Raw genomic sequence first — 22,999 nt, 5'->3', positions numbered from 1 at the left:
GTGGGCCCTGTACTGGGTGCTGGAGATACACAGATGAATATGATATACGGAGCTCACAGACTATAGGGTGGGATATGATGGCAGTAAGGACAATTGTTTAGGAGATAGAGGAGGTGACTGACTGTAGACTGGGCCACCCATAACCTGTGACATTGAACTGGGGCCTGATGGGCTCATGAGCTGGGGAGTGGAGGGGATCCTCCCACAGGAACAGCCATGAGTACAGAAACAGGTGGAAAGGGCCTATGCAGGCAGCAGGTGTTGTCTGGTGGGAAGTTTGGCTGGGAGGTGGGCATGAGCATTCCTTTTGTGATCAGGAATTTGGACTTTTTCCCATTGGGGTTGGGCAGCTACAGAGGGATTCTGAGTAGGAAATGGGCTTGTGATGCTTCATATTTGTTTCTCAACAGATTCTCTCACTACCCACTCATCTATTTGATGAAAAATGGGCGTGCTGGCTTTGTCACTCTAGCATTGTGATGGCAAGGCCCATGGGTTCAGTCACAGCTCTTCGACTGTCTGCAGAAGAGGCTGCAGAAACTAAGTGATTAGATTGTGAGGAAATGGGAAAGTTAGCTGGAGTTCTGCTAGAAACTCACATCATTCCTCATTTCATTCATCCTCCAAACCCAATTAGCAAGGCTGCACTTTAAGCTGCACCATCCCTCCTGCTGTACTCCCTTCTGTGTGGGCTTGACCCTCTCAATGGTTATCCTCTTTTTTCTTCACGGATTCTTTTTGATTAGCTTTTAAACACACTCAAGTCTTTCCCACTAAAACACAGCAAAATAACAATGACCAAAAGGAGCCTCCTCCAGCTCCATCCTTATTTTTCTTCTCCCCTTCAAAGTCCAGTTTCTTGAAAGATAGTAATGTCCTCCCTTTCTTCATTCCATCCAGTGTCTTCTGCCACCACCTCTCTGCTGAAACTGTCCTTACCAAAGTCACCTGAGACCTCCTGTGGCTAAACCATGGGCAGTTTTCAATCTTCACCTCATATTAGCTCTCCCTGGCAACACTGGGCCCTGGGACCACTATTCCCTTTCAGAAAGGTTTCCTTTGGCTCCACTATCACTGCCTGCTCCTGGCTTTCCTCCATCCCCTGCAATGGCTCTATCCCTACCTCTCTGTGAGCCTTTGTTTCCCTAGACACCTTTTAAATATTGCTGTCTTTTCAGGGTCCCATGCGGGCCCCCGTGTGTTTCCATTCTCACATTCTCCTGCAGTAAATTCTTCCACTCCTGTGGCTTTCGTTACAGTCAAGAGAAAGCATGACTCCCAAATCTATATCATCAGCCCAAGTCTCTCTGCTCAATTATGGACCCCTGTATCCAGTGACCCATGGGCCACTCAAGTTCCTATTGTTCCCAATTTCTTCTTCCTTTTATATCCCTTATTTCAATAAAGGGTATCAGAATACACTCAGTTGCCCAAAGCAGAAACTTGGGGGGTCATCCTTGATTCCTCCATCCATCTCCTCCAGCAGCAAACCCACCTCCACCTCCTGCTGATCTGATCTCGCTCATATTTATTCAATCAGTCTGCTTACCTCCATCCTCACTGCTACTTCACACCCTCACCCAAGTCACCACCATCTTTTGCCCACATTATTGCACCAGCTTCCTAACTAGTCTCCCAGAATTGAGTCTGGCAACTCCACTCCATTTTCCATGTAGTGGCCAGAGTGATTTCCTTGCTTCAACTCACTTTCCACCAATTGCATTCAAAATAATACCGAGCTTCCTTATGCTCTAAAGACCCTTCATGAGCTAGCGGCTAGCTGCTAGCCCCTACCAACTACCCCCAGCCTGGCACCCACATCCAGCACTCCATTCTTCAGCCCTGCTGAACAGTCTATGATCTCACAAACATGCCGTCTGCTCTGTGGCTTTTGAACCTTTGTACATGCTGTTCCCTCCACCTACAACACTAGTCCCACCACTAACATCTCACCTTCCTAATCTGATAAATCCTTTCACTCCTCAGGTTCACGTTTGGTAGATACCCCCTCAGAGATGCCTTCTTTGGCTCCCTAGCCAATAGCAGTGCCCTCCTCTGTGACGCCATAACCCTGTTTATTTCTCTGTTGAAGTTATGTACAGAGTTGAATTCTGCTATAAAGACAGAAACTGGAACTTGTCATCATAGTCTGTGTCAGAAAGTCCTTTCCAGAGCTACATGCAAACATGAATTTAAAGACAAGAAACAAATCAAAGTTTTCTTGGGGTGAAGAGACCCCCCCCTCTCTTTTAGGAGAACAGCCTGGACTCAGTATCTCAGGACCTGGGATGTGGCTTATTCCCCCATAATTTTGTTCTGTTTTCTCCAACTTTTTCTTCTGGAGAATGGGTGGCTACAGGAAATCTTGGAGTAGGGGGAGTTATAAAGGTAAAATTACTCTTGGAAAGAAGTCTCGGGGTCCAGATAATGGCAAAAGACACAATGAAGTTTCCCTGCCAGGGAAGTCCTGCCTGTCTGTTCTGCCCAGCTGATATCACCCTAGTAGGACAGCAGCCCTGTTTCTGCTCTCAGAAGAATGGCACTGCCTGTCACTGCCCTTCTGATTTGTCTCTATTGTACCAGAGACAGTGCCACATTCATTGCTTCTTCGGGACTTTTCACAGTGACTGACATTTGGTGGGATGTTGCTTTCCCCAGCCTGTGCTCTGGGAAAGATTATGACATCGTATTAAAGATGCAGACAGGGTTAAAAAGGGGTGCGTTAAACTTCACAAAACTAAAATTAGAATAATTTACAATTGATAGCAGTAAAGAGTAAGTGAGAAAGATTCCAATGGAATACCTAGGGATTAATTTCTTTAAAAGCATGCCATTTAAGGTCATGGACTTCAGTAGGTAAAATAATGACATGTTAAACTTTTTCAACTCAAACTTATTTAAATCACCAAATATGTGTCGAGCAGCTTCTCTGTTAGTCAGGTTGTTGGGTGATGGGTAGAGGTGAACAGGACATGACCTGTGTTCACTCCCACTCTGAGACTCTGGAAAGTTCTGGCTGGGAATGCTATGTGTGCCAAGTTGTGACTTTCGGCAACACAGGAACCCATTAAGGGCCTGTGATAAAGAGTCAGCCCAGGAGGCACTCCAGGGGAGATGGGGGGAAGACTCTCCTTTTCTCCCAGGTGTGTGATGGAGGTCCATCCACCACTGCTGGAAGGTGTCTATCCCACCCAGCCTTAAGCAGGGTCTATAGAACACATTGCCGCCGCCGCCACCACCACCACCACCACCACCACCAGGGCTGGTACCCTCTGAGAGGGACTGAGAGTTTGTTCTCAGACCTCTGTGCACATGTTTTCATTTGGAAATTGCTGTTCTCAAGAGATGCCCTGGTGGTGAACAAAGTTGCCATTAGACCTCAATCAACTTGTATGACCTTCCTGTGTGATCCAGCCGCCTTCTTCCCCTTTGACAACCTTTCTGTGACCTTAGCGATTTCCCGCTACTACCACCACCACCACCCCCCAAACCCATCCTAGACAATACAAAACCTCTGGCTACTTTTGAAAATGACCCTGTCACTACCATGTGAACTGCAGGGCTTCTCGGTGAAAGCTGAGCTCACTCCAACATGAATACCGAGTGTTTAGCCTTCTTCCTGGTGATAGAGAACACCGCATGGTACCTGTTGGCTGCTGGTACTCCATCATGGCTGTCCTTCCCCCTGTTTCACTTACCAGGGACCCAATCATGCCCTTAGGCCATTGGTGCCAGAGCCATTATTATTTCTGAAATAATAAGATTCCTGGGCTAGCCCTCAAAGACCTTCTTAGAACAAAATGAAGCTGTTAGAATCTTTCATTTTTTAACTAACACTTGTGTAGACTGTCACCCTCTTGCCTGATGTCTCACTCTTTCTGTCCTTCAATATTCCTGGACTTCTATTCTTCAGTCCTCACTGATTTCTGTTCTCTTCACAAATGCTGGTCAAGTATAATTTGTAGTCCTCACTTGATTTCAGCTATCCTCTGTGAAAGTCAGTGACCTAGCTCTACACATAACTTTGGGGAGAGGGGAAAGGGAGGTGGTAGGTGGGGGAGGCATATGATTTTAGTATCGTGTGTCTATTTGGCATCTATGAGCTTCAGTGATCTTCAGATGATACAGTAAACATATGCTCTATAGATGCATTTACTCTCTACCTTTCATTCCTGTCTTCAAGTATTACAGTGGGGGTGGGCACAGAAAGGTGGCTCATAATCTCTAAGACTTTACCACAGATTGCCTCCATTCCCATAACATTTGGTCCAGGAACATTAATTAAACATCTCCCAGAGTCTCTTGTGCACTATCCACCCACCTGAATCTTGGTGGCCATAGGTATGTCTGGCAAAGGCTTCCTCTCTGTGAGCCCAGTGGTAGGTTCCATCTCTTTAGCCTGGCTCACAGGGGCATAGGCCACTGACCACTGTAAAAAGTGTATTTTTAAGAAAGGATATGACTTAGCCTGGATGGTGTGGCTCAGTGGTTGAGTGTAGATCTATGAACCAGGAGGTCACGGTTCAATTCCCAGTCAGGGCACATGACCGGGTTGCACTCTCAATCCCAAGTAGTGGGCATGCAGGAGGCAGCTGATTGATGATTCTCATTATTTATGTTTCTACTTCTCTCCCTCTCTCTCTCCCTTCCTCTCTGAAATTAAAAATATATTTTAAAAAAAGAAAGGATATGACTTAGAATTAATCCTCTGCCAGATGATAAGGTGGTAGTGAAATTCAGAGGATTGGGGGTCTCGTTAGCAGTGAGCATTCTCCTCAGGGAGCTCTTTTGAAGGGGTGAGTAAAGTCTCCTGGCACTAAAGGCCAGTGAGGACAGATACCTCTGTTAGACCAGCCTCTCCCATCCCTTCATTCCCAAGGGTGTGAGGATTCATTTCCCTCTTCCTGGGTAGCTCAAAACCTCAATGACTATCATTCCCAGAGTCCAGGACTTCACATCTATTGCCATTCATTCCAGGAAGCTAGGTTAGTGTCCTGCAGTGGTTCTCAAGTGTGGTCTCTGGACCAACAGCAGCAGTACCACCTGTCAACCTGTGAGAAGTGCACATTCTTGGTTTCCACTCCAGATCTACTGAATCAGAAAACCCGAGGGTGGGGCTCCACGACCTGTGTTTTAACACACCCTCCAGGTGAGGCTAATGCATGCTCAAGTGTGAGGCCCACGGAGATAGTGGTTAAGAGCAAGGGGTTAGATTGCCTGAGTCAAAGCCTGACTCTGCTTCTGTGTGATCTAGGCAAGGTCTCTGTCTCTCAGTTTTCTCATCTGAAAATTGGAGGCACTACAGTATCTTCTAGGACTTCACAAGATAATTGTGAGGAAGAGAGTTAATCATGTATGTAAAGTACTCAGAACATGCCTGGCATAGAGAACCTGCTTAGGAATGATAGTCTCCATCAAAGGTAGTTACCACTATCTGATAACACACATAAGGAAACTGAGGCTCAGAGAGGTGAATGGCTTCATGCCATAGGTGGAAAGCATGATGTCTCACTCTCGAGAGACACACCATATTTTGGGGGGTGGGGTTGGGGAAGCCTAGCATGTGAAGCCGTGCTTGGCACCTGGGGGGGGGGTTGGGGGGATGTCAAGAGATTTGTCCTGCCCCTCCCATTAAGAGCTATGCTTGGAGGCCCTGGTCTTGGCTCTGCTAACCCTTCATGCTTTCCCCTTGTGCACTTTGGGTTCTTTCTCTCTCTTTTGTGGGGTTTTATGGTAAAATGAAACGAAAGGATGTGGCACGACCTTCACCTTGACCTTACTTTGTCTGCAGCCAGAAGGTGAGCTGGCATTAGTGGAGGCTCAATGAGGATCTCGGGTTGAGGAGGCTGCCTGAGAAATTTGGTGATAAATTAAAATTCATTCCTGTGGAAAATTGAGAGTAGATTAGTTGAACTGCCTAGACTTGTAAGACATTTCACGGATTGAGGTCTTTGGGGGTAATTAGCAAACTGTGCATAGAATTGGCAAGCTATTACTTAGGGGAAATTGTCTTTTTTACACACTATGTGGCTGGATTGGGGGCCCCTTGCAACCATATGTGAATCTTCTGAGACTGTTTTGACCATCTCCTCCTGTCCCGTGGGGGTTAAACACAAGGGTGGTGCTTTAAGAAGGGGCGGCCCTGCTTTGGACCTGTACCCCTAGGCCTATGAGCCTCCTCAAAGGGGCTTCAGAAGGTAAGGACCTCCCCAAGTTCAAAGTTACCTAGAACTAGGGAAAAAGGCTTATCTCACCTTAATATATATTAACCTACGTGAGAACTATAATCCTCTTAATTGCCTCACAACCCTCCCCTCCAAATGCATGTGCCCAGACACACCACAATAGTCTGTAGTGGCTCTTCCTAAATTGGCCTGGATGTGAATTTCTCAAATGCAGTGTTTGAACTGAAAGCAGGGCTGATCATGTCTTACTGGTGATTGTTTATGTTTATTTCCCAGTAACTTCTTAAAGGTGCATGTTTGAGACTTCAGAGCCGCATATTTATTTGGTTCTTCCTTTGGGTCACAACCGTGAGAGTGATTTCAATAGATTCTGCTTCTCGGGAGTCACAGGATCCGGATGTGTACCCTCCCTCCCATTAGAGGGAAGAAAAATGTTTGTTAAGGATTCTCCCATCACTTGGGCACAGACCCCGTGGGGTCCAGGAACACATGCTCTGACACCATTCTATGTAAACCCAGACATGCTTCTGCTCATTTTAATTAGACAGATAAAATTAGCAAGGAGATTAAGGTAAAAGGAGAAATTAAAAATATTTAAATGTTAGGTGGAATTTACAAAAGTGAATCGAACAATGAGGTACAGAAGGAATGCAGAGAGACACAGACACACTTGAAACATTCCTCGGATGCCATACGGCTTAAGCCAGTCCACGGGTAAGGTAAGAAGACTCCTCCCTTGCCACCTCTTAAATTGCAGATTCCAGGATGTGGAAGAACATTCTCCAGACACACTTTCCTTCTCCTTCTCTTCAGATGTTACCAAGAATAATTCATCAGTCAGTATCATTCTAGAATGGCCCACACTGCATCCAATTCAAACCACTCACCTGTTTCCTGTCTGAATTTGCAAGCTCTTGAGAGTTTTCCCCCAATTTCATTTTATTTTTCTTCCTACCCTCTCCCCATTGAGCCAATAGGCCACCTGGGCCAATCAGAAAACCAAAACCAACAATACGTTCCTGCCCCTTCGAATTTTCCAGGCCAAGACTTCCTAGACCTTTGTTTGCATCTGTTACGAACAAGCACAGTCATCTTAGAACACAGACGTACATATGTGTGCTCACGCACACATGGAAACAGGTTTTCTTTTTTTTTTCTTTTCCAATTTGTGGTTTCTTTTTCCTTTTTGCAGAAAATGCAAACAAAAGAAAAACAAGGTTTTCAATTGAAGGTACATCTCTTCTTCAATATGAAGACATTAATTGAATTGGTCGGATCCCCCATGCAGTGGTCAGCAAAGTCCTTTGGCAACTGACGGAACGACATCTGGAGACTCAGGAGCTGGGGTTGGTTTGAAGAAACTTCCCTACATGAGTCGTGAGCAAAGGGAAATGGATGTGGGAGAAGGGAGAGGACTCTTGGGGAGGAGTACAGAAGGAGAAAAGAAAAGAATGTCATTGGCGAGGAAGAAAATGGAACGCTGCTCTGTTTCTTCCCTCCACCTCCTTCCCTTCCTTCCTGTGGACAGATGACTCCAGCCCACTGAGGGGGGAGCTGAGTTCACTCTTGAAACCCTGATGCATACTCTTGTGTCTTCACTTCCGCTGAACATCACCTCTTCATATTTGTATTATCTATTTTGTTTCCCACGGCATCATAAACATGCTTCTGTCACTGAGAAATGAAGGTTGACTATGAGGAGCAGGTCCAGTTTTTTCTTCACATATGTGACACATTTCTCAATGGAGAAGCCAATCTCTCCAGAACATTCCACAGTGTTCAACCTCTGGCTCCCCCTTGAGTCTGGTCCTTTTTCTTCCTCTCCTTCCCCCAGAAAATGAGAGTTCTCATGCCATTGCCGTTGGTGACTGACTCATCTGGACCCTCATAGAATGAATGCTGTTCAGGATCTTCTTCTGGTGACCTGCCAAGGTGACCCCTATTCTCAGGAGGTCTCTAGGAGGGGGAAAACACAAAAGAAGGCACTTTAATGTTACAGCAGCTTTTCAGAGATCAAAATTCATCATAGAAAGCAAATAAAAGTGTTGAAGACCCAAGAAGTTGGGTAGGTAAGTGCAAATGTTTAAAATCCAAGGATCCCAAGTTTAAGAGTCTTTAGCAAATGCCTACCTGGATATTTCCTTACTGAACTTCACTCTCTCCATGGAGTAGATCTTGTCTCCAATGCCCCCTCCAATTTAGATAATCCTGGAAGGATCTGGAGCAGCCCCTTCATTGTGTCCATGACTCTAGGTAAACTAGAAGTTTCCTTTGTTGTTTTTTTCCAGCACCCCCAGCACATGTTGTATGGGGCTTCAGCTATTCTGTGGCTTTCTGGCTAAATTAGTGATCACCTGCTGTGACTGAAAGGATGTGGGGCTTGCTTGGTTTTCTGATGTTTTCCCCCCAAGTTTCCATTTTGTGCCTCTGTTTGAATTTTAATATCATACATTTTTAAGAAGGGTGATCTCAAAGGTTTAACTTTCAAATATCTGTCCAAGCAGGAATCCAAGGACTAGGATAGGGATTTGGTATGGATTCATCTTTGAGCTATGAGTCTTAATATGAACAAGTTCATGGCTTATATTTGACTTTGGGGAGACCCATGCTTCTTTCCTTAATAATAACATGACAGTGCTTGAGTACTTTTCAAGTGCCATATACTAACTCATTCATACCTATGGAAGCATTATGTAAAAATCGACAAACCATTTAAATTCAATGATAATACTTTAAGAGCAATCATTTCTCCTGTGCATCCTGTAGGGAAGGAAATAGGCAATAGGCCAAGTGCTTAGCATGTGCTATTCCACTTGCCACAAACCAATGAGATGGGCACTATTATAGACATATTTATAGAAAAGGCAACTATGGCTCAGAGAAGTAACATGCTCTAGATCACACAGTGGGGGAGCATTCGGGGAGCTGGGGTTCAAATTCAAGACCACTAGGCCTCAGCTACCCTGCTGGGCTGCTCTCAAACTCTTTTAAGGTGCTACCTGTACTCCCCCCAAAGCTCTGGGTCTCCAGCACAGCAGCTCACTTTGTACACTGTGCACTTGACCCCCAAGGAGGACCCTGTGCTGGACCTCCACCCACTGTGCCGCCGCCGCTTTCCTGATCCCCCTCCTTTCAGCAGGTGGTCAGTGCCCCACAGGCTGCAGCAGGTTTAGATGATTAAATTGCCCCGTGTCTTTTTAGCAAACATGTAACATGTTTGGGAGGTGTACTTGAATTTTAAATTCACAAATTGTCCCGCAACCTATTTTATTTATTTAGTTGCTCATATTCTTTTTCCATCTTCTATCTCCAAGAAGATAAACTAAATTGCTGCAATAGTGTGTGGACATTTTTACTTTGAACTAAATTAAATTCCTTAATTTTAGGTTTCACTTTCCTTTGTTCTTTTCATGGTGGCTATTCTCGGACTCGGGAAATTATTTCCCTTGATTCCTTCTGTTTGTAGGTGATCAGGTGATGACTGCCCTCATACTCATCTAGGGGAAGCAGGAGTAGCCTCATCTTCATGAACACCCACTTCGGTCCCTGCACCCAGGCCCCCAATCATCTGCGCCATCCACTTTAATTCTGCGAGATTGGGAAGCTGGTTTTTCACCAGTCAATGCTTCTGTTTTATTTTTGGTGTCTGACAATAATTCATTATGTCAGGGACCATCTTTTTTAGGCATCAGCAGGAAATGAACCCAGGTTTAAAAAATGAAGTCTGAAGTTTAGTGGATCCAAGACTAGATGCTCATTCAAGTCACCTACCTCCCTGGAGGAAGTGGAGGTGCCATCATTTCTGGCAAGAATGAACCTCAGAGAGGTGGAACTGGACTCCAGGAAGATGGACTGCAAAGCAGGAGTGGGGGACCGAGGCCGAGTATTCAGAAGCCGTCCCTCTGGGGCTCAATTGCTGGGCGTAGGTGACCACTCCCTCCCGTGGAACTCAGCCACTGGCCTGCCCTAGGAGGGTAGCCCCACAACTACGTCTGTGCCCGACACAAAACAGGTGATCAGTAAGTGTTTCCAGCTGTTTGTGGACTGATCGATCCTCTACCATGGAAAATGTGTGTTACAGACCAGCAAACCCAGTGCTGTCAGTACACGTTTTAGTCTGGGCAGCCAGTGAGGTCCCCTCTGGGTTATGTGTGTGTGTATGTGCATGGGTGTGTATTCAAAATTTGACCGACTTTAGACCAACTTTAGTTCAGTGCATTATAGAATCTTGACTGCATTATAGAATCACTTGGGCAGTTTTTAAAATCCCAATGAAGTTACAATATCAGGTATCAGTCCCTTTAAAGAGTCCCAGGTGATTCTAGTGTGCAGCAAAGTATGGGTGCTGCTGTGGCCCTGGGATGGACTGGGAGAAGGATATGGAGCTGGCAGTCAGGAACGCAGGCATTAGGCCTGCTCTGCCAATCATGAGCTAGAATCTTCAGGAACTGACTTCACCCACTTTCTGAACCTGCTGAATGAAAGGGGTGGAACTACATAAATATTTCTCAAACTACAGTTCCACAAACCCTGCCTCTCAAAAATGTGGCTCCATGGTATTGAATAATTTTAAATGGGTTTCTTTATTTCAGGATTTCTCATGGCCTTTTCAATGCTAATATGTGTCCTGAATAGCCAAGAGAGTGATAAAGTGTGCGGCATTTCCTAAATTTATTTGACCGGGGGACCTTTTTTCCAAGGAGAACCTATTAGCATTTCCCAGAACAGGTGCTACTCAGAACATTCCTGGCGAAATGATGGACTGCATGGATCTTTAAGACCCTTTCTGGCTCTCATTTTATCTGAATAATGTTGGGTTTTGTATCCCTCCAGAGTCCTTTGGGCGCTGCAGACTGGTAAGTGATTTGTGGGGGGTGGAAATGTATACTTATTTACAAGTGCTATGTAGGTATGAACAAGCTCCCCCACATCTGCAACTGTTGCTGAGTCAGGGCCGTGCCTCTGCCTGCTATGTTGTTAAAGTGCTGGCTGGCTGTGTTCTTTCCATCTGGATGCTCCCTTTGATAGGCTGAGTTTAAAAATTTAAAGGGAGGAGCGACTCGTGGTGATTAGGCAAATGACATATGGCAATGACTGAATAACTCTCATTTGGGGCCCAGAACCATCTCAGCCTCCCCACCTTCAGCCTTGCCTCCTTTTTTTCCAAGGTGCGCCCCCACCGGCCTGGTTCCATTCAGAGAGGAGATCTGGAGCTGAAGCCAGAAGTCAGGACTGGTACCAAGGACAATGGCAGGGAAGGAGCCTTGACCCCCACCCACAGGCTGGACAGAGACGATTCTCATCACTTACTCTGATGTCATCTGGGTGACCAGCTGGAGGGAGGTGAAGCCGGCGGTGAGGAAGCTGTCCCTGTACTGAACCATTTTGATGGCACTGAGCCAGTCATCCACGGTGGTAAAGGCCGTGAAGTCTGGGATAGAGCGGTCTAGCAGGGGCTGGGAAGGCCTGTGAGACAGAGAGGAGCAGGTGACTTCACAGCTGCAGCAGTGTGCGGAGAGCCATGCTCCGGGCAATGGCAGACTCCACGTGGGGCGGCACATGCTTGACAGTGGAGCCCTGTGCTGACCCTTCCTTCCAGGTTCCTGAGTTGGCATGGCTTCTCAGGGCCAGGTGGCTAGTCCCTCTGCCTCTGGGCACTGCCACACGTCAGTCAGCCCAGACAGGCTGATTGACCAGCATGCAGTATAAAGGGAAGGGAAGGCTCAGGACTCCCTTGTAAACTGAAATCTAAGAGCTTTTAAAAATATATACAGTTCACTGCCACCTCCCCAAATCTATTGTTAACATTTGGCTTTCTGGTTTTGTCCTCAGCTAATTGAAATAAATGGAACAGAAGGGCCCACCACTGATCTTCCCTGGCACATTCTCAAAGCAGACACCCAGGTACCCAGTCTGGAAACCAGGGTGCCTTCTTGACACATCTTCAGCACCAATGCCCAATCCTTTACCAAGTCATAAAGATTTGACCTTCAAAATCGTTCAAACTCATCCACTTCTTTCCATACCATTCCCCTGACTTAAGACCCTACCTTCTCTGTCATGATTACTGCAGTGCTTTTTCTTCGTGCATGCTTGTTCCCCTCAACCTAAGTTCCACACTGTTGCCTGATGCTCTTTCTTACAAATGCAGATGTGATTATGTCAATAACCCTCACCTATTCCTGATTCAAGTCAAACCCTCTAAGGCAGTGGTTGCCGACCTTTCGGACCTCACAGACCACCGGTTGGTGACCGCTGCTTTAAGGGATGCTCATTGCTCTGAAAATCAAGCCCAGAATTCTTAGCAGGCCCTAAACGCTCTGAGTGTCTGGCCCTCACCCACCTCACCAGCGTTAGCCACCAACCTGCCCCCTCACAAACTGTACTCCACACACTAGCCCTGTCCTTTCCACCCTCAGGCCTTTGCACATGCTGTACCCTGGCCCCTCTACTCCCATATTCCTTTCATTCTGTTAATGCACTCCCTCTCTTCAGCTGTCATCAGGGATGTCTCCCTGACAACAGAGGAAGGTAGATGCTCTCCAAGCATCAGGCACCTGCCACCCTGATCTTTGGGTGATTATCTAAATGACTCAAAGCTCCACGAGGACGGGGACCATGTCTACCTTAGTCATTCTGTAGTGCCACAATGGACACAGTGCTTAACCCAATAAACTTTGGTTAAAAGGATGAATAATAAATGAGTTAACCCTGCAAATGTACAACTGATAGTTGCTGACAGTACTTGACAGTTATTCTGTTCATTTGCTCATAACAAATCCCATTGCTTTGTATCTTTGTCCCCTAGCAATCAGGGCCTTTGCTTGCTAATTGGTTGGCCAAGGTTCCAGGTCTGCAGCTCCACCTGCCTAACAGACTGGAGTGGTTAACAGAAAGGGTGCCTTCTGGAAACAGGATGGCCCAGAAGTGGGGCCTCATACCAAGCAGATCAGATGTGCTCAACTGTTAGAGAACCCAGTGCCCAGTCCATCTAAAGCCAATGGGAGGTAGAGACCTAGACAGGTTTCTTGACATCTGTCTACATAGCAAGCATGTCAAACTCGCAGCCCACAATGAATATTTTTGCGGCCTAGCCAATATAATGGTATGTAAGAAACGTTTTAATAAAAATTTTGTGACTTAATTTTTATAATATCCTGTTAAACATAATTATTAATAACGAACTACAATGTTCACTAATGACTGATTACTATAATCGTGTGGCATTCATTTCCCTTATGCACCTTACGCGCAGGCACACCATTTCTCTCCACTAATACTAGCAGCGAATATTTTAGCAGCCAATTGCCATGTCATTAGTCTTGTACTGACTTGTTTGGTGTGTGCAACAGGAAATATTTCACTTTCGGAGAACAATAAAAATAGGTTTATTTGCATTACGCTTATTAATTTGTGTAGTTATTCAGTGTCTGGTAAGTTAATGTTCAAGAAAAAATACTAATTTTTGTTAAAATGTTCTATTATGTTAACAATTACTCATTTATTTCAGCCCTTTGTATTCAGCATGTCTCTATCGAAATAAACCTATGTTTCTATGAAAATTGAAACTTTTGTTTTTTTTGTGGCCCACATAAACTTAAACCTTATTTGGCCCGTGTTAGCCTTTGAGTTTGACATGCTTGGTCTAGTCGTGGTCGGTTGGCAAACTCATTAGTCAACAGAGCCAAATATCAACAATTGAAATTTCTTTTGAGAGCCAAATTTTTTAAACTATATAGGTAGGTACATTGTTATTAACTTAATTAGGGTACTCCTAAGGCTTAGGAAGAGCCACACTCAAGGGGCCAAAGAGCTGCATGTGGCTCGCGAACCGCAGTTTGCCGACCATGGGTCTAGCCTATGCTGGAGGCAGGGAATATTTTAGAGAGAACCAAGAGAAAAAGGAAGAGAACAGTTTTGGAATTTCTCCCATTAGTGGATAAGCTCAATCACCTTACCCTTGCTCTTAATGGACCAAAAGGCTAGCAGTGTTGCTATTGGCCTTGCCCCTGACCACGCACACCTAATAACCACTAGACTCACACGGCGGTGATGGTTGCCACAGTCTTGAGACTTGCTGGGTTCCGGATCATCTTGTCCAGGGTGTTGACAATCTCAGCAAAGCGGGGCCGGCTATTACGGTCCTTCTGCCAACAGTCCAGCATGAGCTGGTGTAGAGCAGCTGGGCAGTCCATGGGCGGGGGCAGCCGGTAGTCCTGCTCAATGGCATTGATGACCTGCAGGGACACACATGGGAACAGGTATGATTGGGTGATGAGCCATCAGCCAGTCATTCACAAATTAACCCCCAAGGATGGAGCCTGCCTGACCTAGGTGCCCTCATTCTATGCTCATGTACTTCCTACCATAGTAAGATGTGACATGTACTTGGCTTTTCTCCCTAGATTGTGGGCTCCTAGAAAGCTGGGACCACATCTTAATTGTCCCTTTGTATCCCTAGCACCAGTGCTGGGCCAGATGCACACTAGATCTCTGCAACTGTTTATTGAAGAATAATCTGGTTAATTGGCTTGAACTTCTCGTTAAGAGGACACTGACCCAATTCTGCCTTGCTGGCAGCTAGTGGTGCCAGGGCAAATGAAACAATGGCACATGGGAAGCCCAGTAAACCCACTATTTATAACAGACACCACCAAAACTTGTGGTGGCCTCTTCCTTTCACTGTTAAGCAAAGAAATGGAAGGAAGAATCAGGACTTGATGGAGCCCCTACTCCAGTGATGGCGAACCTTTTGAGCTCAGCGTGTCAGCATTTTGAAAAACCCTAACTCTGGTGCCGTGTCACATATAGAAATTTTTTGATATTTGCAACCATAGTAAAACAAAGACATATTTTTGATATTTATTTTATATATTTAAATGCCATTTAACAAAAATCAACCAAAAAAATGAGTTCGAGTGTCACCTCTGACACGCGTGTCGTAGGTTTGCCATCACTGCCCTACTCCATGCAAGGGGCTTTCTGATCATTTGCCTTCATTTTCAAGAGGCAGCAACAGGGATTGGGTTGAAGGATTTGGTTAAACAAATTGGTTCAGGACAATAAAAATGGTCAATTAACAAGGTGGTCCACAATCAATATCTCCAATCAGGTTTTGCAGACTCCAGAGGATAATTTTGTAAAGGTTTTAGGATCTTCATGTACTTTTGTCTGTTGTTCAGGTTATAGTAATTGTTTTTCACCCTTTACTTCTTAATTCCAATTCATTTAAATCAATTATGTCTGCTCTGTGCTTTTTGTAATAGAAAAAAAATTGTAAATGACCCTGTGCTACACCTACGGATTTATTATGATATAACACAATGGAAAGCCTAGAATTCAATGCAGGCCTTCCAGAGATGTTGCAAAAATGTACCTATTTAAATGGAAATATACTCATAGTGTAATATTAGGCAAAAGAACAGGCTGCATAACTGCAGACATGGCATAATCTTGCTTTTGTAAAAAACTAAAACCAAACAAAAACAAAAAAAACCATAATTATACACACGCATAGAAAAGACCTGGGAAAGATATATACCACAGAGTTAATGGTGGTTGCCTCTGGGCAGGTAGCAACATGAGTGCTCTTTATGCTTTTCTTTTTGCTTGTTATTTTCTGTAATAATTATGCATTGATTTTATATTAAAATAAACAGTTAAAGCACCTTAAACAACAAAGGAAATAATTTGGGGTTCAATGATTTTCATGTGTTTTTGCCTCTAAATAATGTCAGGTTCATTTTGACTGATTATGCCTGTGGGTTTTTTTTTTCCTTTTATTAGTGAATTGGTCAGAAAGTGAATATTGTCAATCAGTTTCCATTTTTACAAATTTTATGCATAGTGTATCTATCAGGCATGAGATAATATGATAACTTGAAATCATTAGACATAATCAAGGTGTATTTTTCCTTGTGTTCAATATGGCAGAAAAACAAGCATATAAACCATATCAATATTATCACTACATAAAATTCAGTGATTGGAAACATTTACTTTTTTTTTTAAATGGGAACATTCACTTTTAAATTATGTTTCATCACCACCAAATTTTTCTTTGCCAAACTACTGTCAATTGAATTACCTGGTATCTTCATAAGAAGTCACTGTAGCCCCATTTTTCCCAGGAGGATGTGGAGGCAAACCTGGTGAAGTGAGTTGCTTGAGGGCACACAGCTTGTAAATGATAGGGCTGGCACTAAATCCCAGGGGTGTCTGATTTGATGTCTGGATAACCTGAAGCTCACTTTCCCCAGGCCTCTGTGGGGCTGCCATTGTAATCTCGTCCTGGGCGCTGTTTGAAGTCCTCATAGCCAGAAGCTGGGGTATTGGGCTAAACCAAGTAGTCCTTGAGGATGAACTGCTGGGCAGCATTCCCATCAGCCTGGCTCAGAAACCAGCACCCTTTACCAGCTCCTTCCAGGCAGCCAGATTGAGGGACCCTGTCACAGAGGCCCTCCTCACTGTGGAGCCAGTGGGATTCCCCACGGAATCGTCCCGCAAGCTCTGGGTTGCCTAAGCACAAGCTAGGTGGGGACAGCAGGAGGGGCTAGTCTCCAAATTCAACATCTCACAAGGCTAGCCTCCCCCTACCCCCTAAATCATCCAGTTCAGGGCAGCTCATGTTCCCTTAAACAGCTGGTATCTCTGCTCAAATTATTTCATGCCAGAGCCCCAAATCCTAATTTTCTGCACTGACAAGATTACTCTCCCGTCTGCCTTTAAAAGGAAGGATCACTGGAGTCAGGACCCGTGTGCAGAGGCACGGCTCCATGGTGTGAGCAGCCGACCAACACTCCTGGCAGAGCACTGAGAGACTGGACCCCACGTAGGCACTGAATCTCCTGCCTGAGCTTCAGGCTGAAGGCAGCTTAGCTGTTTTCCCCTTGTCTCCTCTGCAGGCTACCTCATGGGGTTTTGGGAAGACTGTCCTGGCCTTTGCTTTTATGTTTCCTCTGTTGTGCTCTTTCTTTTTAAGAAGAAATCAAAGAGCCGTTGCAGGTCTGCCGGGAAAGCAGGTGTAGGTGTTGTGTTGGTGAGGGGAGGGTAATATGATTAGGGGCACAGACCTTGGAGGCCTGGGTTCAAATCCTTGTTCCGTTTCTTACTAGTGTCAGACACCTGGCAAAGTCACATGACCTGAAACTGCACAGGAAGGGTTGTTAGAGATTAAATGACTCAGTGAGGTGGTGTATATGGATGGAGCTCCGCAGCAGAAAGGATCCCTGTATTACATGGAGGCCGTGCTTTGTGCCAGGCCCATCCCAGTAGATGTCATCTCTGCAAAGAGGGTCACTGACCTGCTGCTAGACATTGGGAGGTCCAGAAAGATGGCATGTGAACCCCCTTTTATGCTCATGTTTGCAAAATGTGACTTGATTCCATTTGCTCTTCTAGATAATTACATTGTTATTTACTCTGGGAGCATTGATGCTTCTTGTACTTATGGCAAAAAAGAAAATGCCTTTACCCTCCAACCCCCAAAGAAAAACTACCCTAGGTCATTAACTCATGTGTGGATAGCATTTGTCTCATCGAATCTTTCATTGAAGTGTTATGCCTTTGGAGAATTTGATTCCCATTTTAAGGATCTGGATGTTTTCCAAATCTTCTGAGTGCATGTAACTTAGAATAAAATTAAAACATCAAGTCCAGGCCTCTAATGGGGCTTTGTGATCAATCTCTGTCATAGCTGCCTTGCTAGCAGGTGTGGAAAACAGGGAGGAGACATAGAAAAACACCTGGCCATTGGATGGCTTCGCACCAGTGACCACGTTTGAATTGTGTGGAAAGCGTGGCCCCGGAGTGGAGGCACAGAGTACTCTACTGAGCAACACTGAAAATCGGAGTGAGTCCTGGGCTCCTTCCCTTGGTCTATAAGAGGATGAGATGAGTGGATGCTGAAAAGATTGGAGATTAGAATGAGATCAGATGGTGTTTCTAGAGAGGAGGAGAGTGAGGGTGTGGGGCAGGAGAGAACCAGTCTAGGCAGCTGTCACTTAAGCAGGCTGTGCCTCATTTTGAATGATCTGCAGCCACTGTTTGGGCCATCCTGAAGGTCAGTGTAAGCCAATGCGCTAAAGGGGCAGGGAGGGGAGAGCAGCTGCCTTTGTTCGCCTACACCCAGAGGTGGCAGGTCTGGGGGTTGGGTGGGGACAGGAGTATGTGGTGTGATCCCAGGCGCCGTGGGCACCTGCTGAAGTGACTGGCAGCTCCTCTGGGAAATGAGCAGAGCCTTCGCCTGCCCTGGAGTCCTCAGTGGAGGCTCCAGACTGCCCCCAGATGTGCATTTCCCATAAGTGAGTTGGGCAGTGGGGGGTACCTGGAGAGTGAAGTGGAGGAGCTCAGAGTAGTGGAGGAACCAGGGCAGAAGGGGTTAAGGTAAGCTCTGATGTTTCAATAAAACAGCAGCTTCTCTCCACAGACACTGCCACTCTCATTATCTCTGTCAATCAGATCCAAGCAGCAGAACTTCCAAGTTCCCTCTCTGGCTGACAAACTCTCTGTACATGTTCAAAGACCTTCCTGGGCTCCGGAAGCCCAATTACCAGCACTCCGACTTGCCTCTGCAATTCTCTTTCTTAAAGCCCTTCAATTGTCATCTGGAAAATCTGTTACTGCCACCACCTCGGTGGTTTCTGATGAGTGGGGCTGCAGCCGAGTTGCCGGGAGCCCCTCCTGGCTCCCTCGCAGGCCTAAGATGTTTTCTGAATGGGCACAGGTCACCTCCCACCTTCCACAGAGAGCAGAATGGCACTTGGGACAATGCTTAGGAGCTTTTTTTTCCGGAGAAATACAACAAAATTAGAATAAACGGTTACTGTGCAGATGCTCTTATTCCCTTTGAGGCCCAGCTCAAGAGTCAAATATATGGGAAGCCTTCCCCACCCAAATGTCCCCCCAACCCTATCTATGTATGTGCCAACGCCCCCCCCCCCCCAGGAATAGAACGGCAAACACAATGCTTTGTCACACTTAGCATGCAATGAGTGTTTGTTGAATAAATGATTTGGAAATTCTGGAAGTCTAATATCAGAAATTCCATTTGTTTTCAGCATAGGTGAATGCATTTGCTGAGAATATCTTGAATGTCAAATCTTGCCTGGCAGATAGTTTCATAATCCATTCTATGTGTGCTGAATTGTTCTTAATCGGATTAACGTCCCTGGGCAGGACAAAATGGGTCTGCTTTTTCTGGCTAACACTTATTATTCATCTAGCTGATGTCGTGGGGGAAACCGGGGTGCAACTGATTCCATGAAGCAGCCTCGGCATTAATTCTGATACTTACTGATTCGACATGCTGCAGGAGCAGAGGCGAAGCGTGGATAATCACAGATAATAGAGGGCCCAGATGCCACACATGGTTGGCACTGGGACCTGGTTAAGGATGCAGCCATGTCACTGGCTCTGGGCTGAAGCTACTCTACCCATGGGAGTGGGGAGCATGGCCATAGCAGCACCCAACTCCTCTTTTGTCTCAGTGGATAATGTTTTCTGGGCTCCCAGATCACCACCTTTCTCAGTCTTCACCGCAACCTGCCCTGGCTCTGAAGCTCTGCTGGATAGAGGGCTGGCTGAGTGCAGGCCTCTCATTTTACCAGCCTCAGAGCCCACCCACCCACGGAGGTGCTCCAGGTGGGGCTGGGTGCCCCACCTGGCGACCTGAATTGAGAACAACCCTGACTTTTTTGCTGGTAAGTTGAGGAAGATAATAACTACCTCCTCACCCCACAACCCTGGGTGATAGGGAGAGCAAGCAGAGAACAGAGGTAGGCAGGCTTTACAAACAGTGATCCTCTCTCACTTCTAAGGGAAGCATATGCATTCAAAATGCAAAGGGGGAGTGGGTCCTGGGGAACAGCCTAGGGTCACAGACAGTGTGGAAATCTGGGTAGGGCTTTTGATTACTATTTTTTATCAAAGTGAATCATCCTCAAAGGCTCCCATCTGGACCACCCCCTAAATGCCTCTACCTAAAGCATCTCAGATGACCCTTCTCTTTCCTTCCCAACCTTGCCCCTTGAGGGCAGCCTGAGGGATGACCTTCACACAGACAGGATCCCACTCCCGAGGCCTGTCTGAATCTGACCAGCTCTGGGAAGCGTGCTCAGCTCCTCCTTCACTGATAGGTGACACGGGCTCCTAGCAGAATGTATTCTCAGGAAAAATGGATTCTCTGAAGCTGAGAGGTGAGAGCCTCAGGGCAGAGTACTTCCCCTCTACCTCCCATGGTGAAAGGAGAACACAGGCTGGGTGCTTTGAAGCACAGTAGACTTTCCTGCTTTTTTGTGGGTCTGATCTATTCATGGTCCACAGCCATGAGAACCAGCCACTGTCTCCTAGGTTGGCCTGGGCACCTTTATAGGGTTTGAGATCATTGGGCCTTCACACCTACATGATGGGCTCTTTGCTTCACACATTGGTGCCAAAGAGGTCCCTGGATCCCCCGCCCTGAATGCCTCCAGTTCAGGTAATGATCTGGAGCTGAGAACAGTTAGGAGGGCTTGGCTGCCACTGCCTGTGGGATCCCTTGGATGGAGGTCTGTAGCAATCAGGTGCTGCTGACACTTACGTCTTGGTTGGACATATCCCAGTAGGGTCTCTCTCCAAATGACATGACTTCCCACATGACAATCCCGTAGCTCCAGACGTCACTGGCAGACGTGAACTTGCGGTAGGCGATGGCCTCCGGGGCCGTCCATCTCACGGGGATCTTCCCTCCCTGGAAGAAGGAAAAGCCTGGTCAGCCCAAACATCGGGTTTCTAGTTGAAGGCAGATGACAATAAACAGTACACACGTCTTTCCACTCTCCCACTCTTTGCCCCACTCTCCTATTTCCTGAATTAGGACGGCCAGGATAGTCTGAGCCCCATGGGCAGGCCTCCGTTACTGCACCCAAGGCGCTCAAGATGGTGATACGGAGAGCGAACAGAGAACAGAGGCATGCAGGCTTTGCAAACAGTAACACTCCCAGTCCTAAGGGAAGCGTATGTGTTCAAAATGCGTGGCCTCTGCTGGTCTCACACCAGGCGTGGGTGCACCGCATGTGAGGTGAGGGCTGGTACTCAAACTTGCTTGCCCCCTAATTCCCTGCATACTGATTCTAATGTCACCGTTGGGTGGGAGGAGAGAGTGTAACGGTCGTAAATGCACTACAACATGAAATCCATACGACATGCAACTGACTACATTGGCCACAAAATTTGGGTCAGAAGAAAGTAAAACAAACGAAAAAGGGGGGGGAGGTTTTTCTCGCTCTGCAGCCTGCAGACAACCCTGGGCCGAGGCCCCTGTAGATGCCTGCTGTCCTCCCTGCCCTGCATGGGAGTCGGCATCAGAGGCTGAGGTACACTTTGCTAAAGGGCCCACCTACGTGCATAGCACTTGCCTTCTACCCCAGGCCCTCGGTTTATGTCTCCGAGGTTCACGTCTCCTCCTCCTTGCCAGCAACTCCACCCTCAAAGTTCCGACATGGTTCTCTGCTTGGCCCTCTGTTTGTCTGCCAGACCTTGGCCTATTGTGTTTACTGAAGGGATGATACCCATTCATGCGGCCCATCAATCACTAGCCAATGAGCACTGCTTTGTGCCACGCCCTTTCTGAGAAGCTGCTGCCAGAGATGAGCGGCCAAGGGCCCTGCCCTCAGGCTGCACAGGGGATGGGGAGACAGACACAAAGCACCAGATACTTAAAATGTATGGTTAACAAGATGAAAAGTGATGAGGGTGAGGCTGAGGGGGATACAGGGTGTTCTGAGAACCAGAGGAGACTCCCTAACACAGGAGGGGTAGGAACGGTAGCCGGGAGCAGGCAGAGGGGCAGTTTCCTGGAACCTCTGGTCAAGCATGGATACCAGTACTGCCCCATTCTGCCTGTGTGACCTGGAGCAAGTTGCCTAACCTTTCTGTGCCTCGGTTTCTCATTGGCAATATGGGGGTGCTGATTGCACCTACATAGTCAGGTTGCTTTGAGGATTAAGTGGGTCACCATCCATACAGTGCTTGGGATGGGCCTGGGGTAGAGGGCAAGTGCTATGCACGTTAACTATTACTTCACTATCCTCAGTCCTGGAGGAGGAGGAGAGGTGAATCAGGCAAAGAGAGGAGAGGAGGGAAGTCTGGGCAGAGGTAGAGGTGCAGGTGCAGGTGCAGGTGCTGGAGGTGAGAGAGAGGTGCTAACTGTCGGGCAGCAGGATGGTGAAGCACGGTTTCTGAAGGGGAAGTAAGGGAGGTGAGCAGAGGGCAGGGCTCCCTCTGCAGGACACCGATGCCACTCAGAGGGGTAAAGTGGGGGCACTTTGAAAGGCTGGCCTCCAAAACACATCATTCACTAGAACAAATATGCTCCTCAAATTCGATGCTTCATGCAACTACCAGGATCTCACTCCCATGGTCCTTTTGTGATGCCTGGACTCCGCCTCCATAATACATGAAACCTGCCGCTCCCGGGCTCCCCTCTCCTCAGCCTCGGGCTTCGGCTGAAGAGGCTATTTTTATTCTGACCGTTCTCACGATCTGTTCAAACCACCAGAGATACATGTTGGACTTTAGCTAAAATACATTAAAAATGTCTAAGAGGCTAAGCTGAGATGAGGGAGAGAGAAGGAGCAAACGGCAAAGTGTATTTTTATCTGGACTCCTACCCAGGGTCTGGGAGAATAGAAGGTGACCTGCTGGGCCTCCCCGGGCACACGCCCAGCTCCCTGCAGAAGGGCCATGGCAGGGCTTCTGTGGTGGGAGATGTCCTCAGCGCAAATGCCAGCCACCAGCAACGTGGCAAAGGCCTGAGAGCAGGCTCGAGCTGCTCC

At 46.7% G+C, this 22,999-nt stretch overlaps 1 protein-coding gene across 1 annotated transcript in view; it reads right to left on the bottom strand.

The window, feature by feature from the left end:
• Positions 1-7,685: 7,685 nt before the first annotated feature.
• The window catches only part of EPHB1 (EPH receptor B1), a 277,930-nt gene continuing 262,616 nt past the window's right edge, over positions 7,686-22,999 (bottom strand). Inside the window, exons 12-15 of the mRNA XM_023749311.1 lie at positions 20,764-20,913; positions 14,229-14,422; positions 11,496-11,651; positions 7,686-8,141 (exon numbers count right to left, since the gene is read on the bottom strand). Of these exons, the coding sequence (XP_023605079.1) occupies positions 8,033-8,141; positions 11,496-11,651; positions 14,229-14,422; positions 20,764-20,913 (609 nt within the window). The 3' untranslated portion in view covers positions 7,686-8,032. The remainder of the gene's footprint in view (positions 8,142-11,495; positions 11,652-14,228; positions 14,423-20,763; positions 20,914-22,999) is intronic.

This window comes from Myotis lucifugus, unplaced genomic scaffold (genome assembly GCF_000147115.1).
Source record: "Myotis lucifugus unplaced genomic scaffold, Myoluc2.0 scaffold_8, whole genome shotgun sequence".
Lineage (NCBI taxonomy): Eukaryota > Metazoa > Chordata > Mammalia > Chiroptera > Vespertilionidae > Myotis > Myotis lucifugus.
The sequence above is the reverse complement of the archived record's forward strand: the minus strand, read 5'-3'. Positions and strand labels throughout refer to the sequence as shown.